The sequence below is a fragment of the Gossypium arboreum genome, chromosome 2 (genome assembly GCF_025698485.1).
Source record: "Gossypium arboreum isolate Shixiya-1 chromosome 2, ASM2569848v2, whole genome shotgun sequence".
Taxonomy (NCBI): domain Eukaryota; kingdom Viridiplantae; phylum Streptophyta; class Magnoliopsida; order Malvales; family Malvaceae; genus Gossypium; species Gossypium arboreum.
In genome coordinates, this window is record NC_069071.1 from 113,363,591 (window position 1) to 113,380,196 (window position 16,606).

At 31.3% G+C, this 16,606-nt stretch overlaps 2 protein-coding genes across 2 annotated transcripts; both read right to left on the minus strand.

The window, feature by feature from the left end:
- Positions 1 to 4,977: 4,977 nt before the first annotated feature.
- Positions 4,978 to 7,548, minus strand: LOC108466845 (alpha carbonic anhydrase 7-like). Its single transcript, XM_017767207.2, has 7 exons — positions 7,352 to 7,548; positions 7,034 to 7,251; positions 6,288 to 6,397; positions 5,935 to 6,049; positions 5,677 to 5,841; positions 5,251 to 5,304; positions 4,978 to 5,155 (listed from the first exon to the last, which is right to left on the minus strand). The coding sequence occupies exons 1-7, from the start codon at positions 7,482 to 7,484 to the stop codon at positions 5,081 to 5,083; spliced, it is 870 nt and encodes a 289-aa protein (XP_017622696.1). The 5' UTR covers positions 7,485 to 7,548; the 3' UTR covers positions 4,978 to 5,080.
- A 3,953-nt stretch (positions 7,549 to 11,501) lies between these two features.
- Positions 11,502 to 14,416, minus strand: LOC108466301 (alpha carbonic anhydrase 7-like). Its single transcript, XM_017766633.2, has 7 exons — positions 14,232 to 14,416; positions 13,902 to 14,119; positions 13,707 to 13,819; positions 13,409 to 13,523; positions 12,487 to 12,657; positions 12,123 to 12,176; positions 11,502 to 11,723 (listed from the first exon to the last, which is right to left on the minus strand). The coding sequence occupies exons 1-7, from the start codon at positions 14,326 to 14,328 to the stop codon at positions 11,652 to 11,654; spliced, it is 840 nt and encodes a 279-aa protein (XP_017622122.1). The 5' UTR covers positions 14,329 to 14,416; the 3' UTR covers positions 11,502 to 11,651.
- Positions 14,417 to 16,606: the final 2,190 nt, after the last annotated feature.

Genomic DNA, 16,606 nt, shown 5'->3' on the forward strand with positions numbered 1-16,606 from the left:
CCTAACTTGGACTTGTTTGAAAATTTTAGAATCAGAACTGATGAAGTTGAGATTGACCTAATCCATAATCAACTCAAACCACTCAATTAACATGTTCACAATACATTTATTTCTCACTCTTTATTTATTAAGTGTGTTAGTTGACTAAATATGAGTTTGATATGTATATTAAATATGATTTTTTTTTTTTTGCAAAAAACAATTGGTTTGGGATTTTCCAAAAAGAAGAAGGGAAGTTAAAAAGAAAAAAAAAATTCAAAAAGAAAAAAAAACATACAGATTATTTGTGAAAAATGACCAAATTTTTTCATTTGAAATTATGATTTAACGTGTCATACCATGTAACACCCCTAACCCGTATCTGTTGCCAGAATAGGGTTACGAAGCATTACCATAAATACGTAACTTAAATCATACATTTCCAATCATTTCATTAAACATAGAAAATTCCATTCATACACATATGTATCATCCTATAATCGAGCCTTTTTGGCCCTAGAAACACTTTAAAAACGATTCAAGACTAAATCGAAAACATTTGAAACATTGAGGAAAAAATTAGAAAATTTCACACTGGAGGGGTCACACGGCCATGTGACTCACAAGGTTGAGACACATGCCCGTGTCTCAGGCCGTGTCACACTCGAAATAGGGACATACGGCCTTGTCTCAACCCGTGTCCGTGCTCGTATAACTCACTGACTTGGGTCACACGGCCAAGCCACATGCCTGTGTTCCAGGCCGTGTAACTCTCGAAATGCAACCTTTAAACCAGTAGGGGACACACGACAGTGTCACATGGTCGTATGTCACACACGGCTGAGATACACGCCCGTTTCTTAGGCCGTGTGGACAAGAAATAGGCCAATTCCAAGCCATTTAGTACACACCTACAAGCCTTTTTCACATACAATCAAGCTTCAAAACATACCTAAAACATGCATAATAAGGTGAATTCAAAATGACATTTATTCATACAACTAATATGCCAATAGACAACTCAATCATAACGATCAAATATACTTAAACATATGCATAATTTAGCAATTCATCAACCATACATTTCTAACCTAATTCCATACCAATCTTACCACAATGACCATATGCCAAAATCACATTCAAACATACCAAATTGGTCATTCAAAACATAAATTCAATTGACCATTTCAACACCAACCATTAAAGCCCTCAAAATGACATAAATCTAGCCATTTCCAAATGGTTCCAACAACCAACATATATACAAACCATATTTCAATCATGCACATCTATTTAAAACGTTTCCAAAGCATACCATAACTTGACCATGTTGAGGTCAATTCATTAACTACCATTTTTGGCCATTCAAGCATGCATTAACACATTGTCAAAATAACACACATCAATAAGGCATTAAAAGTACCAAGGTTACAACAACCAAAATGACATATACATGCCAAACTCATCAACTAATATAAATCACAAGTCCACCTATACATGCCATTATAACCCTGATCAAGACATCAAAATCTACCAATATAATCGCTGGATAGTGTGATAGATCTCCGATGAGCTTCCAACCTGATCGAGCCTTCGATAATTTGTAAAGTAAGAGAAAGATTACTACGTAAGCAATGAATGCTTAGTAAGTTCGTATAAGCTTTAAATATAACATTTCATTTTAACAATGAACTTTACAAAATTGGATAAACCTTTACGAATGTCATAAGATTAATAAAGCCTATATAACACCATCAAACTCATAAGCTAGCATAATTGTTCAAAATACATATGAAATCAATCGTATATATATATATAAACATAACATTTAATTCATCATTGATACCATATGATCATGTTTCATTCCTTTTGCTTATTTGACGTTTCCAATACCAAGAGTTTAATATAAGCCTATTCAAGCATCATCAAACTCACATGTTAGAAAATTCATTGACAATCATATAAGCTCAATTATAACACAAATTAACTTTCAAAGGATACATTACATAAGCACCACCATTTTCCTATAGTTATGAACCTTTTCATTAAGTCACTTACTGTTCTATTCCTTTTCTTACTTATCTCATTGGCATAGTACAAAATCAAAACATAAAATTTACCTTATATGTTCCTGTCATCCACAATATCATCAAGTGAATTGAAATATTCAATTCAAACTCAAATATAATACAATTCCATTAAAATTACTAAACAAGTTACCTTACCAAGATTTAAAATCAGATGAACGACTTACGGATAAGAGTACATCGTCAGTCCAACCATAACACGCTGACACTCATAAGAACTGGTCCAACTGAATCACGCCAATGCTCATAAGAGCTAGTCCAACCGTAACATGCCAATGCTCATAAGAGCTAGTCCAACCGTAACATGCCAATTCTCATAAGATCTAGTCCAATCAAATTACGCCAATGCTCATAAGAGCTAGCCCAACTGTAACACGCCAATGCTCATAAGAGCTAATCTAACCGAAACACACCAAAAAGAGAGTATAACACAAGAGTTCGCAACAAATGCTGAACCTCGGTTTACTCGAGAAATAAATATATACATCCTCCAAACCATCTCCACACCAATCCACTACAACATACCATATCACGACTGTACTCTATCCCGCGTTCAATCCAATCGGAGCAATCAAATTCAATAGCATCTCTCAAATAATAATTCATTATCAACAATTGAATATGTATTTTATATCATGTTATACTATTCAAAAATTCCTATAGATGTTAAATTTTAACCGTACGAACTTACCTGGCTAAATTGCAGAAATATCAAAGTATATGGGGCTTTTTGATAATTTTTCATTCTTCTCGATTTTCCACTTGATCTTGATCTAAATTAATAATTCCATTCAATTTATTAATTTAGATACTAAAAAAAATTATTTTATATAATTTAGTCATTTTGACATTTTTACAAAAGTACCCCTAGCATTTTACTTTTATTCAATTTAGTCGCTGAGCCTAAAATATTCAATCCAATCGGAGCAATCAAAGTCAATAGCATCTCTCAAATAATAATTCATTACCAAAAATTGAATATGTATTTTATATCATGTTATACTATTAAAAAATTCCTATAGATGTTAAATTTTAACCGTGCGAACTTACCTGGCTAAATTGCAGAAATGTCAAAGTATATGGGGCTTTTTGATAATTTTTCATTCTCCTCGATTTTTCACTTGATCTTGATATAAATTAATAATTTCATTCAATTTATTAATTTAGATACTAAAACAATTTTTTTATATAATTTAGTCATTTTTGACTTTTTACAAAAGTACCCCTAACATTTTACTTTTATTCAATTTAGTACCCCTAACATTTTATATAATTTAGTCCTTCCTTAGTTCCAATTCATGAGGGGCTAAAAGATTAGAACCCGAAATGTTCATTTCCTTCTGAACCGTAGAAAGTTTATGAATCAAGTTTATCCTACGAGTAATGATGTGGCCATAGACCGACTTATTCCAATCCTTTAGATCATCCGTGAATAGGGCTAGAGATTCTGACATAGAACCTCTAAAATCCCACCGACCTTTAACAAATTCCCCAAAAGCTGGATGTTCAGTCCACCCCGCAAGAAATCGAAACGGTCTTCCTCTAGGCAAGGTGAACTCTGGTTTTAGATTTAAGAGAAAGGGTCTATGGTCAGACTTAATCTTTGGCAAATGAGTAATCAAGCTACTTGGGAAGTTTTTAAACCAAGCTTCATTTTCCAAGGCACGGTCCAACCTTTCAAAGAGACTGCCCTGGTGCCAAGTAAAAGGAGGACCTTTAAATCTCAGGTCATGCAACTTAGACAAGTCCATGAAATCACCAAAATGAGGACATCTCTTCCCCAGTGAGAGGCCCCTTATTTTTTCATTAGAAGACAAAATTACATTGAAGTCACCGATAATCACCCACGGAATATGACCCATATAACCCTAAAAGCTTTAAAGTAGCCTTTAGGGACATTTGACACCTTGGTATAGTACCCCTTTTGAGTCTTTTTTTAATTACTTGAAGCAAATGGGAAGGATATGGTATAAAGGTGACCTTAAATTGGGAAGGGCTATTGTGCTTGAAGAGGATGATGAAGGTGGATTATGAGGCCTAGTGTACAAAAATAATCTCATATATTATGGTGTGGTTGTTACAAAATAAATGTTTGTATTACACAATGTTGTTGGGACACTTTCAATGAAGGATAGGCTATTGTTCCCTAAGTTTTAAATATTTAACAATATGCACATAATAGTGGTACCAAAACGGTATGTATTTATATATATAATGCCGAAAAATAATGGGAGAGAAAGACAACTTTATTTGAGGGTGACCCTTACTCTATTTTCACATGGAGTGATGACCTAATGGCTTAGATTTATGAGGGAGTGATAACGAATTTAGCTTTGGGAAGATGGGATGAAATTGTAGTGGAAAGGTAAAAGTTGAGTTGTAATATTATAGCAAGAGGTAATTATGAACTTGAAATAAATGGGTTTTTGTAGACTATAAAATAGATATGGAAGATAAAAAAAAATCAATCTATTTGTATATTTATGTATGTTGGGGATCAACCCGTATAAACAACGAACATAAAAAGTAAAAAAGATCGAACACACATATTTTACATGAAAAATTTCTTTAAATAGGATAAAAATTACAAGCAAAAGAAGCTTTGTCACTGCTAAAACTTGTACTATAGGGTGAAAAGAAAAGAAGAAAAGAAAAAGATTGGGTGTTCTGCTGTAAGGCTTAGATTTATTCAATCTAATTCTCATTATTTTTATTTTAAAGTACTCACTATAATTGTCACAATTAAAAGTACTATAAATAAGCTAATTAAACCTTAACTTAATTGGTAACATTGTTTTTTTTTTAACAATTAATTGGTAACATTGTTATTGTTATAAAAAATTTGAGCATGTTTGAATCACATATTTTCCTTCGATTTATGATTTGCGGAGATTATAGATAGAAATAAATATTATAAAAAATTATTTAATTAGAATTTAAAACTCAAATATACCAACATTTATATAGCATATACGAAACGTAAAATGGTGTAGTAAATACAACGTTTTAGATTTTCAGCTGTTGGGACCATGAAGTTCCATCTCTCGTTCATTGTTTGCCTGCACTGGTCTTGCATTTTGTTCTGCATACTGAAAATAAAAATAAAATTAGTTAGAATTGCTTTGGGAATTTCAAATTTCAAATAATGTTCATCATGGTTTAAGTTAAATTCATGCATACTTACATCATGAACAGCCTCTCGGATTGCATGTACTTGTTCCTTCGAAACAGTTGCTATCTGGTATTATAGGATCGCATTTTCAGACAACAAATTAAAAAAGAAAACCAAACATGACCTAAAAAACGTTTTAAAACATGACAAGTCATTATTTATTAAGATTGTACACCCTTAATTAATACGCTAAACCCTAGGGGTCCAATTTGCCTCTATATCTATAGTACTTTTACTCAATAGTCGAATTAATTAGATCATCGATTTTTAATCTGATTGATTTGACTGGTTTGTCTAATTCAACTATCAATTTAATCGATTGTATTGTTCACAAATTAGTTGATATTTTATCTTATTTAAAACTAATATATTAACATATTTTCAATCCAACTGATTTGATCAACTAATCCAATCTAACTCTCGAAAAAAAGCTTTTACCTTCTTGTTAATAATCCAAATGACATTTTCAGTGCAAGGAGGGACAGTCAAAGAACCAATGTATCTATAATACTCCACGTCATCAATTTCTATAAGGTTTGGATCAGTCACCCCCATTGATCTTTGTTGGACCACATCAATCATATCTGTAATGTTGCTTATGAGCTGCAAAATTTTTCGTAATCAAATTAATGATAAAATCATATTTCCATGATCTACTAATTCTTCATAATCATCATGGAATTTTTTTTTTTTCACCTTTTGTAGGAAATCATTAGGTAAACCATCTTCGTAAAGTAGTGCAGAAACAGCTAAACTGCTCTTCACATTAGGGTCCGCGGCTTTATGCACCATATGTGCCTCCAAGGCATACCTAATTATACATATATATGAACAATACGAACCTTGTGAGTTATACGAAAATTGTGCCACATTATCATATAAAAAAATATATTTTTTCTAAAACGATTTAAGTGATGATATAGCACAATCTTAAAATGTTACATCATCATAAGGATCAAAATTGAAATTTTTTTTATCAAATTTAAAGATTAATATGGAAAAAAAATCATAAACAAAGTATGGGAAAGTTGCCAATTAAGGGAAGTGACCTTTTGCCATTAATGGTATGTTCAGAAGGTGAGTGCCAATGAACTTGTAGGAGAACATATTCAATTCCATCGATTATAATTGAACCCGCTTTATGATCCGGCCATTGAAGCTACAAATTCAAAGAACAAAATTGAAAAAAAAAATATTTCACGAGTTATATTAATTCTCTATTATAATTAATGTTATGCTTTAGTTCAAATCAAATAATTAATTAAATTTTATTTAAAATGATAAATTGGTAGAAAATAATATTTTGATATGTATAATTTCACAGGTAAAAGTATCAATGGATGCCCCAAAATATTGACAAATTAAATCAAAAAGTAAATTGATCATTCATTTTTACTACTAAAAATTGATCTCTATATGTTAGAATGAGTTTTACATTGCACATTACGTGCAACTATTAAGTTATTCTGTCAACTAGACCAATTTTTAACAACAGGACTGGATGAATGTTTAACATAAAAAACCAGTTTGCTCTTCGATCTAATATACATAGGTCTCAATTTTTTTTTTTTGAGTAAAAGAGGTAAAATGCAATCTAACTCCTTATACAAAGGCTTTCATGATACTTTCACCTAATTTCACATTATAAATGACATAGGAAATATAGAGACTAAATCCTTAAAACGAATATAGTAGGGACTAAAACCAGAATTTGGCCATTTCTAGAAACATGGAAACAATGATATATATAGTTTATCGTGTGTGTGTGTGTGTGTTGGATTGTTGAATTTGTTACCGAAATATCATGGCCTCTGTTTTTGATAATTGATTCTGCAGGCTTGTAATTCTTCTCTAGCTTTACAGATTTCGTTATTATTTTCACTCTATCATTTGTTAAATCGATTGGGGACTGCATAGCACCATTTTTGCAAGCGGCCCATTCTGTCTTAAGATCTCCCCAATGAAGTGGCCCTTTCGAACTATTCTCCTTGTAATCGAATTCCCTCTCATCCTCTGCAATTCATTTCATTCTCATATATATATATATACAATGTATGCAATCCAGAAAAAAGAAAAGAAGAAGAAGATAAATGTACTATGTTTTTGACATTACCTACTTCTTCATCGTTGTGGGCAACAGAAGCAGAGAAGCAGAGAAACAGAACTGAAAATATGAGAAAAAGTGGAATGAAAATGGGTTGCTTTTGGCCCTTCATGCTTGATCTTTTTAAGCCTAAAAAACCCATCGATTCTCTGAAAATGTTAGGTGAGATGGTTTGTGGGGAATGATTATGGAGGATATTTATAGTTTTCTTGGGAAAATAACAGGTGAATTTTCCTTGGAGTTTCATGGTAACCAATTATTGTTATTGATTTGAGTGGACCTTAATGAACGTAAGAAAAACATTTGCCAAAAAGATATACATGGTTGTTACCATGGCCAAAGATAGAAATGTAATTTTATTATTTTAATATTTATATTTTTATAATTTTTAAAGGATTAAATCAAATTTTATTATTTTTAGAAGGGTCAAAGTACAATTTTACCTTTATTATTTTAAAATTTTTAAATTTTAGAAGGACCTAAATAGAAAAGTTTCCACTTACTATTAATAGAGAAAACTTTAAATAAGGTACGAGGTTGTTTGATTTTGTTTTTATTTTATTCAATTTTATTTTAGTACAAGCAAGCAATTATATACATAGAGATTGAATTTTAAATCTTTATGTCGATTCAGGTGTCTAATAAGTTTTTCTATTCACCTTCTTTCATTGTTTTTTTATCTTTTTCATCTTATTCTATTTATGTTTCCACTTTTCAAATTTTTTGTTAGATCAAAATTTGATTTCACTTTAAATTGTATTTGATTCTATTTAATCGGCAGAATTAAAATAGGATGTATAAACAATATCAGCTTGAAATTCAATTAAGTTATGGTAGTGAACTAGTGGCATGATAGAGTTTCTATTTTAATTTACCACAATGGGACATGAGTAAATACAATATAATAGACCTGTAAATTTTAATATAAATATAAAACTTAGATTTAAAAGTCAACTATCCGGATTTGCTCAATTCAAACTAGAAACAACTCGAACTTAAAATTGACTTGAATAGATATCAAAATTTGCTCCATATTTTCATAGAAAAAAAATTTAGTTGCTCAATGATGTGCAATAATTTTACATATGCAATTAGGCCATTTTAATGCGTACTTTAGCTTGTTTCTTTAATGAAATTGTGTCTTTTAGTTGTTAGTAATTAGAGACGTTGCATTTAGCATTAGTTGCATTTTTATGTCGTTTTTAGTGTTTTTAGTACTATTCTAGTTTTATGTAGAAAATGGTATTTTTTTCGTGCTTAAATTGGTTATGTAGGAGAGCTAGGAGGATCATGACAAGTAAGGCTTGAGAGATTTTGGTGAAACAAGACAATGTCTCGACATGACATTGGTCAATGTTGCAACTTAAGTTACTATTTTGGAATGCTAGGAGATGCTCAGATTGAATGTCACGACATTGATCGAGATGAGGTCGCAACTTGAAAGATTGTCAAAAATGAGGAGTTGATTCTCAAGCCTGACGTCACGACATGAGTTGATCGAAGGTGTGATGTTGATTGGCCATAGCTTGAAGGAGACATGGACAGAGAGTTAAGTCGCGACATGGAAAGCATTGAAGTCTCAACTTTGGGCCGCAATGTATGCTCCATGAAGTCACGAAGTCGATACCAAACATTAGCAAATGAGGAGTCTTTCGACAATGTCACAACGTTGTAGGGATGGGGGTCGCGATGTTTAATAGGGAAAAATGGCCATTTAATATTTTTTTAGCCTTCTACTATAGATATATGGTTTGTATTAGAATTAAAGGACTTCTGGAGAAAAAGGGAGAAACTTTTAAAGACTTTTGAGAATTAGAAAGAATAGAACAATTCTTGAAGTTTGTTGAGGTTTCCATTTCCAGCTCTAATTGTGGATTCTTCTTTATGACTGAGCAATTCTAAACTCTTTTCTTTGATTCTTTCCATTCTTTTAATGTTTAGAATGGTTGCATGTGCTTTGAATATCATGATGTGATGGAAATCTTTGATGGTTGATAGGGATGGTAGTTGTTAATTGTAGTTGAGATGCATGTTTGATGGTTGTTTGATTGTTTTAATATGCTTAGTAAGCTAGAATTGGTGGCTCTAGTTGCAAAAATAGGTAGATGAGATCAAGCAGAGAGTCTATCGTGTAAAACTTTAATACGATCATGTCAAATAGTGGGACCGAAAAGTGAACTATTAACTAGTTGAGAGTACGTAAGAGGAAATCTTAACTGGTAATTATTAAGTGTGATTGAGACCGAGAGGAGATTTCCATTTACGAATGAAAATCAAGACAATCTAAGCATGTATGTTAGCTTAATTAGTAATTGCATTAACAATCCTCAAATCAAGCTCAATTAGTAATTGCATTAACAGTCCTCAAATCAAGTTATTAATTAGCTAGCTAGTAAGTTGTACAACTAGTTCATAGTTATCTATCAATCCTTGTGGAGACAATCCTTGGAATGCTTACAAGAGTATTTCATTGAAAAAATACTACTATATTACAACTTGACACCATTATGCTTGCTGTTATTCCATGTTGAAAAGTGAGAAATATATGATTTATAAAATAAATGTACACGGGCTTCGTTAAAAATATTCTCTCATTTTCTTTTGTTTTTTCAATATACTTTATCATAGGTTTTTGTTTACATTTTCGTGGTTTTTGTTTTGTCCATTCTTTTTTTCTGAAGATAGTGGTGTTTTTAATTTAAGTTTTAAATTTTTAGTCATGTTCTAGGATATATATGAGATTTGTCAAGATAAGGGTGCCACCAGACCTATTAAGAACCGTTCTCTGAAGGTTTTAGCATGATAGAGCACAATGATGCAGTAGGTCTCTTAAAACTCTTGGCAGTGGTTTCTTTGGTGATCAGAGTTTATAGCTAAGTTGGTCTAATAATGGTGAGGTCAGGATGCAATTTTCATCAGTTTGATCTAGATGATGCATCTCTAAATTCTTGCAGTGTTGCGATTACTACCAACTTGTCTTTCTCCTCTTTTGGGATTATTCAATGGATGTGGCATTTGTGCATCAATTTTGTAATTTCATATTTATCATTTGCATTATGTGTCATGTCTTTGTATTCTTATTGTTCATGGCTCCTATTAATGGAAATATTTTCTTAAAAAAAGAAAAGACTTGAACCCAAAATCACTTGAATTCTAAATGACCCAACTCAAAAAACTCAACTGACAACTTGAATGAACCGAACCCAGAATAACATGAACTTGAAATGACTTGAACTAATGATAACCCGAATTCTAAATCATCCTAACTAGGAATTGTTTGAAAATTTTAGAATCAGAACTAATGAAGCCGAGATTGACCTAATCCATAGTCAACTCAACCCATTCAATTAGGTGACTATTGATGCAGTTTACCCTAATTCATTATTTAAAAAACTTTTTATTTAATTGGTTTTTTATGAGAGAAAAAAAAATAATGGAATAAAGTCTTAACTTAGTTGGCACCATTGTTATTGAAACAATTAGAAGAATGTGGATTTGAGGTCGCTTAAGTGTGTGTTTTCCTCTGATTTAAAGGTTGAAGGGGGTTTATGAGTAGAATTAAGCATTGCATCAATATATATATAAAATTAGGATAGGATATACAAATGTCTTTGTTACAATTTTTAAGAATCGAGATCAAATTACACAACGTGTAAACACTAAGTGTTAAAATTTTCAGAACCAATACCAAGTTGGCATAATGTGGGAACATTGAGGGTTAAAAGTGTTATTACAAAAATTTTGGAACTATCACGTCATGTTTCAATTAATGGCATTTAATGGAAATGGACAAAAAAATAAAATTGATAATTGAGTGATCATTTTGATGTAATTTACCCAATTCATTATTTTAAAAAACTTAAATTTATTTTATTTTCTTAGGAGAAAAAATTAATGGAATAAATTAATACCCAATTTTTAATTTTACCTAATCAAAACTCATAAAATTTTATTTTAAGCATCCTAAAACTTAATTGCTATTAACTCTTAGCATTAAGCAAATTCTTTTTGTTAAAAAGTAGCTTAAGATGAGAAGATTTTGAATATTACATTATATAGAAAAATAATTAAATTAAGGTATTAAAAGTGATATAAATAGATTGATTGAATTTTAATTTTAGTTAGTATTGTTATTATTGTATAGTAACGAAACTGCAGGTTCAAACGGACTTAACTGTATTATTTTCTATATTATCAAAAAATATATATAAGTAATATAGGATATACAAATGTATGGACATTAATATAACATAAATGATTAAAAAAATAAAAGAATTTAAGGGGAAATTTCAGTATAAGCTTCTAGATTTCATATGGGACTGTAAAGTTCTACTTCTCTTTGATTTAGTGGCTGCACTGGTCTTGCATTTTCTTCTGCTTTCTGAAAAGAAAATGGATTACAACAACAAAAATAAATGTTAGATTTGCTTAGAAATTGCTTAGAAATTGCTCATTTCAAGAAGGTTTAATGCCTATTTTTGCCCATAATGAAATTCTCACTTTAACTTTTTTACCATTTTTATTAAAAACGATTTCAATGTGAATAGGTGAAAGATTAAAGTGAGAATTTCACTACAAGTTAACGGGCAAACACATGAGAATTTTTTTAAACAGAGATGATGAAGGAGCTAACATGAGCAGAAAAATAATAGAAAATGACAACATGAGAAGAATTTCATTATAGTAAAATCCAAAACAAGTATTAATCCTTTCGAGAATGTCGACCATTCTTAAGCTTAATTGATGTTAGAATATCAAATTAATAAGCATCTTTACTTACATCATGCACAAGTTCACGGATTGCATGAACTTGCTCCTTTGAAACTTGTTTTACCTACGTAATATAGATTAAAACAATCAAATGAGTAAATTATTTTTCGTATGTTTACTTAATAATTACTTTAAACTTGAAAAAATGTTAATTTGTCGTGTTTAAGAAACGCGAGGAAAGAAAAAACCCAAAATTACTAAATTTTTTAGTTGCCGTTTACAAATTTACCTGTTTGCTGCATAATTAAACATACAAGGAGTGAAGTACTCTTTTTTTTTTTTAATATTAGAGGGACTAGTTTACTTCTAAGTTTATAGTAAAGTAACTTGTAATGTAATTTGGGCTTTCCTTAAGGGTCTATTAGATATTATACCTGCTTCTGGACTGACCAAATGACACCTTCAGTGCAAGGAGGGACAGTCAAAGAACCAATGTATCTGTAATACGCCTTGCCACCCATCCTTATATCAATATGGGTTGGATCAACAAACCCCAATGGCTTTTCATGGATTTGACCATTCGTGGCACTAATGTTGCCTAAGAGCTGTAAAAGAAAATCATAAGCAAACTTAATGATAAAAACTGTTGATGACAAAATACAGGTTTGACGGTTTATAACAGTTCACTCGAAAAACGAAAGATGGGTAAGAATTTGGGGAGTTTCTGGAGTAGCCGAGAAGAGCTATCCTTTCTCCTAGTTTTCTTTTGGGTTAAGGATGAGACCTCGTTTGGGTTAAAAGGGGTAATTTATTTAGCTCTTAAGTCTCGTCGGACAAGTGTGGAGCACAATGTAGCAGTTTGTGAGGTAGGATGCCGGTGAGGTCATCCTCAATATTGACAAGGCAAAATTTTCATAAGCAATTAATGATAAAACCTATTGATGGGGAAATACATGTTTGATAGTTGATGGTGGTTCACTCGAAGACCAAAAGCGGCATAGGTGGATAGGGTTGGAAGAGTTTTTGGAGTAGCGGAGAAGAGCTATCCTTTTCTCCTAGTTTTCTTTTATGTTGAGAATGAGGATTTGCTTTTTAGGTCTCCCAAGTCCCCTGGGACAAGTGTGGGCTGTAAAAGGCCATGCGTAGGTCATGTGTCAGTAGCCATGTAGTATTTGGCGAGGTAGGATGTTGTTAATCAAGCAAAATTTCCGTGCGTAATGATTGATTTGACGAAGTCTTTCAAGTACGAAACGATGGAAACGTACACTAGCTCCACAAATTGATTTGAATTTGGAAGGCATCATAATAATCTCATGTTTGTCTAATTATTTTGGAAATTGATGTGTTTTTGTTTACCTTCGAGAGGAAAGCATCGGGTTTACCATACTTGTAAAGTAGTCCAACAACAGCTAGATTGTGCTTCACTTTAGGGTCCTTGGCTTGGTGCATCAAATGTACCTCCAAAGCGTATCTAATTATTGTCCAAAACCATAAATACGTCAACATGGTGAGTTTGGTATAATGACATAATCTTTCCTCAATCGAATTTAAACTTTCAATGCTACAATAATAACTGTACCAACTAAATTAACCTCAGTAGACTGATATATAAACATTTTAAGTGTTTGTTTAAATGAGAAGAGAGAAAAGGGACCTTCTGCCATCAATGGCATGTTCAGAAGGAGAGTGCCAATGAGCCTGTTGAAGAAAGTATTCTGTGCCATTGATTTTGATAGAACCCGCACTCTTCAGCCAATGAATTTGCAACTATCAAAAAAAAATATATTTAATGTATTTTATATCTGTTTTACAATCCATATAATGTATATAATAACTTTCGATTTCTTACCGAAATATCGTGGCCTCGGTTCTTAACAATCAATTCTGTGGGCTTATATAACATCTCTAGCCTTCCAGGATTCTTTATTACCTTCGCCTTACGACTCAGAATATCAATTGGTGATTGAATTTTTCCAGTTTTGCAATCAGACCATTCTTTCTTAATATTTCCCCATTGACTGGGTCCTTTCCCACTTTCCTCCGAGTAACTAAATTCTTTTTCATCCTCTGTGCATTCAATTCATATCCATATATATATATATATATATATACATCAAAATGTACAATGCATGCAAATAAAAAAAACAAAACAAAAAATGTTGTTTGGTTTTGACATTACCAACTTCTTGAGCTGAAACTGAGGTGGAATGGGAGTGAAACAGGGCCGAAAAGATAAGTAAAACATGAATAAAAGCTGGTATGGTTCGGTTCTTCATGTTTTGATCTTTCAATGCCAAAAGATCAACGGTTTTCTTTTCTTTTTTGTTGGGGGAAAACAGAGTGGAGAAATTTTCTACGATTTTCTGTTCTTTTTTTCTCAGCAAAGATTCGAATTTATTAAGAAAATTTTTACGATTTTCATGCGTAACCAACCTTTATTATTAATTTGAATGGACCATAAGAAACCCACTTATTGCTGGCTGTTTTCACTAAGTTAATAAGAAATTCTATATTATTTAATTTTTTTAATTATTAATTATTAATATTTATTCTAGGTGTGCTGGAAACTTTAATTTTTGATGACACATTTTGTTAAAGAAATATTTTGATACCAATTTTGCATGGTAACGTGGCTATGTTGTCCATGTCCCTCGAAATTACTGTAATTATAATGATATTATTATAACACCTTAACACGAGTTAATATTGAGTTGAAGATGTATAACTTAAAATTATATGGTAACAATATAATTTAATGTTGAAATGGTTGATAACCTTAAATTTAAAATCACCAGATAACAAAAATTATAATGTTAATTTTAACAGAGAATTAAGTAGAAGTCGACATCTTTTGTCTTTGAGTTTGTCATAAAAACTTAGCAAAATGGCAAGGATCAAGGTAGAGGTTGAGGTCAGGGTCGGGGTGGAGGTCGATACAGAGACAAAGATAGAGGCATCCTTGTTGAAGCTATGCTGGGCTATTTGTACTTTCCGGTCCAGGTGAAGGACCTAACTTCGTAAATGTAGAGGTTTATCCTAGATTGCTCGAATAATGGATGAAGGTTTGATGCACAAAGTAGACCATTAATGTAAAATTTTTTTTATACGGTTGCACAACTTGGTTTCCTAGCTATTAGTTGTATTTATGTTATTGTACTAAATAAACATTAAAATTTGTCGATTGAGTCTTAACTCAATTGGTATGGGTATTGTTGCCAATGCAGGAGGATATGGGTTTGAGTGCTCTGAAACTCATTATCCTCCTAATTATAGGTTGGGAGAGAGACTCTGGATAGTTTTAACCATTGTGTCAAAAAGACAGACATAATCAGAAATCTATAATAGAATTATTAAAAAAATAAATATTAAAACTTGTCATAATTCATTTCCACTTATTTCATTTTACGATCATTGTGTTATTCATTTATGCTACATATTATCTATAAATTCTTTTTTTAACAATCTCATTATAGATTCTGATCATATTTGTTCTTTTTGACATAATGTCTAGAACTACCCATAGTTCCATCTCAACCGATAAATAGGAGGATAAGACTGAATTCACGTCATCCTACATTGGCAACAATGCGCATGCCAATCGAGCTAAGACTGAATTGGCATGTTATATCTAAATTCTAAAATTTATATATACACCAAAAAGAACTTGAAACTTTGAGAGTTGATATGATCCTTATGAAAATGTAATTCTCGTATCTTTTATCTACTTTTTCCTATGCATTTAAAATAAACGTGTTAGACTACGTGAATAGCTTAGTAAGTACTCAACTGAATTCAATCTTACCATTTATAACTAAATTAAATTTATAACTAATAGTTTTACTTTAACACATATAATCACTAATCAACTTTCATATTCATATATCAAAATGTTTTTCCTATGTCACAAACATAACATAAACACTTAATTCACATATTTCTTTTAACATTTAATCGAATGTATTATTGGAACCTATATATAATTAAAACATTATTTTTACTTTTACATATATGTTTTGCAGTCCTTAGTGAATCGTAGAGGAGTTAATAATTTCAATACATTGTAGGGATTTAGGCTAAACACAAACTCCTGGCCTAAAATAGAATTTTGATAACAATAATTCAAAAAAAAAAACGAGAACTCTAGTAAACATATCACATAACCCAATACTACTCTCCTAATCCTTTTCGAATCCCTGTATCACCAACCCGATTCCCATCCAAATCCCCAACCCCTCTCAACTTTGAAATCATTTTATTCTCATATATCGTATTTTCTCTGAGTTCATTAAGGCATTTATTCACATATCACTTTCATATAACATACTTGATATGTCACGCATATATCACTTTGTATCATATAACTTATTTACTTTGAATCACATAAATACATTTACTATAGTTTTATTTCACATATTCACTTTATTCACAATTCATCATAATACTTAGCATTTTAAGTTTCGATTCACAACCATTAAGCACTTTACTTTCTTACAACTGTTGGACAAAACACGTTAACGAACAAATATAAATATAAATATTTATATTAAATACAAT

What these genes read in the sequence shown, in the direction of transcription:
- LOC108466845 (XM_017767207.2), bottom strand. Translation starts at nt 7,484, where the DNA reads ATGGGTTTTTTAGGCTTAAAAAGATCAAGCATGAAGGGCCAAAAGCAA. An exon ending in CCACAACGATGAAGAAGTAG is followed by an intron (nt 7,252 to 7,351) that starts GTAATGTCAAAA and finishes AATGAATTGCAG; the next exon opens with AGGATGAGAGGGAATTCGAT. An exon ending in TCCGAGAGGCTGTTCATGAT is followed by an intron (nt 5,156 to 5,250) that starts GTAAGTATGCAT and finishes TTTTATTTTCAG; the next exon opens with TATGCAGAACAAAATGCAAG.
- LOC108466301 (XM_017766633.2), bottom strand. Translation starts at nt 14,328, where the DNA reads ATGAAGAACCGAACCATACCAGCTTTTATTCATGTTTTACTTATCTTT. An exon ending in ACCGAGGCCACGATATTTCG is followed by an intron (nt 13,820 to 13,901) that starts GTAAGAAATCGA and finishes TTTTTTTGATAG; the next exon opens with TTGCAAATTCATTGGCTGAA. An exon ending in TTTGGTCAGTCCAGAAGCAG is followed by an intron (nt 12,177 to 12,486) that starts GTATAATATCTA and finishes TATATTACGTAG; the next exon opens with GTAAAACAAGTTTCAAAGGA.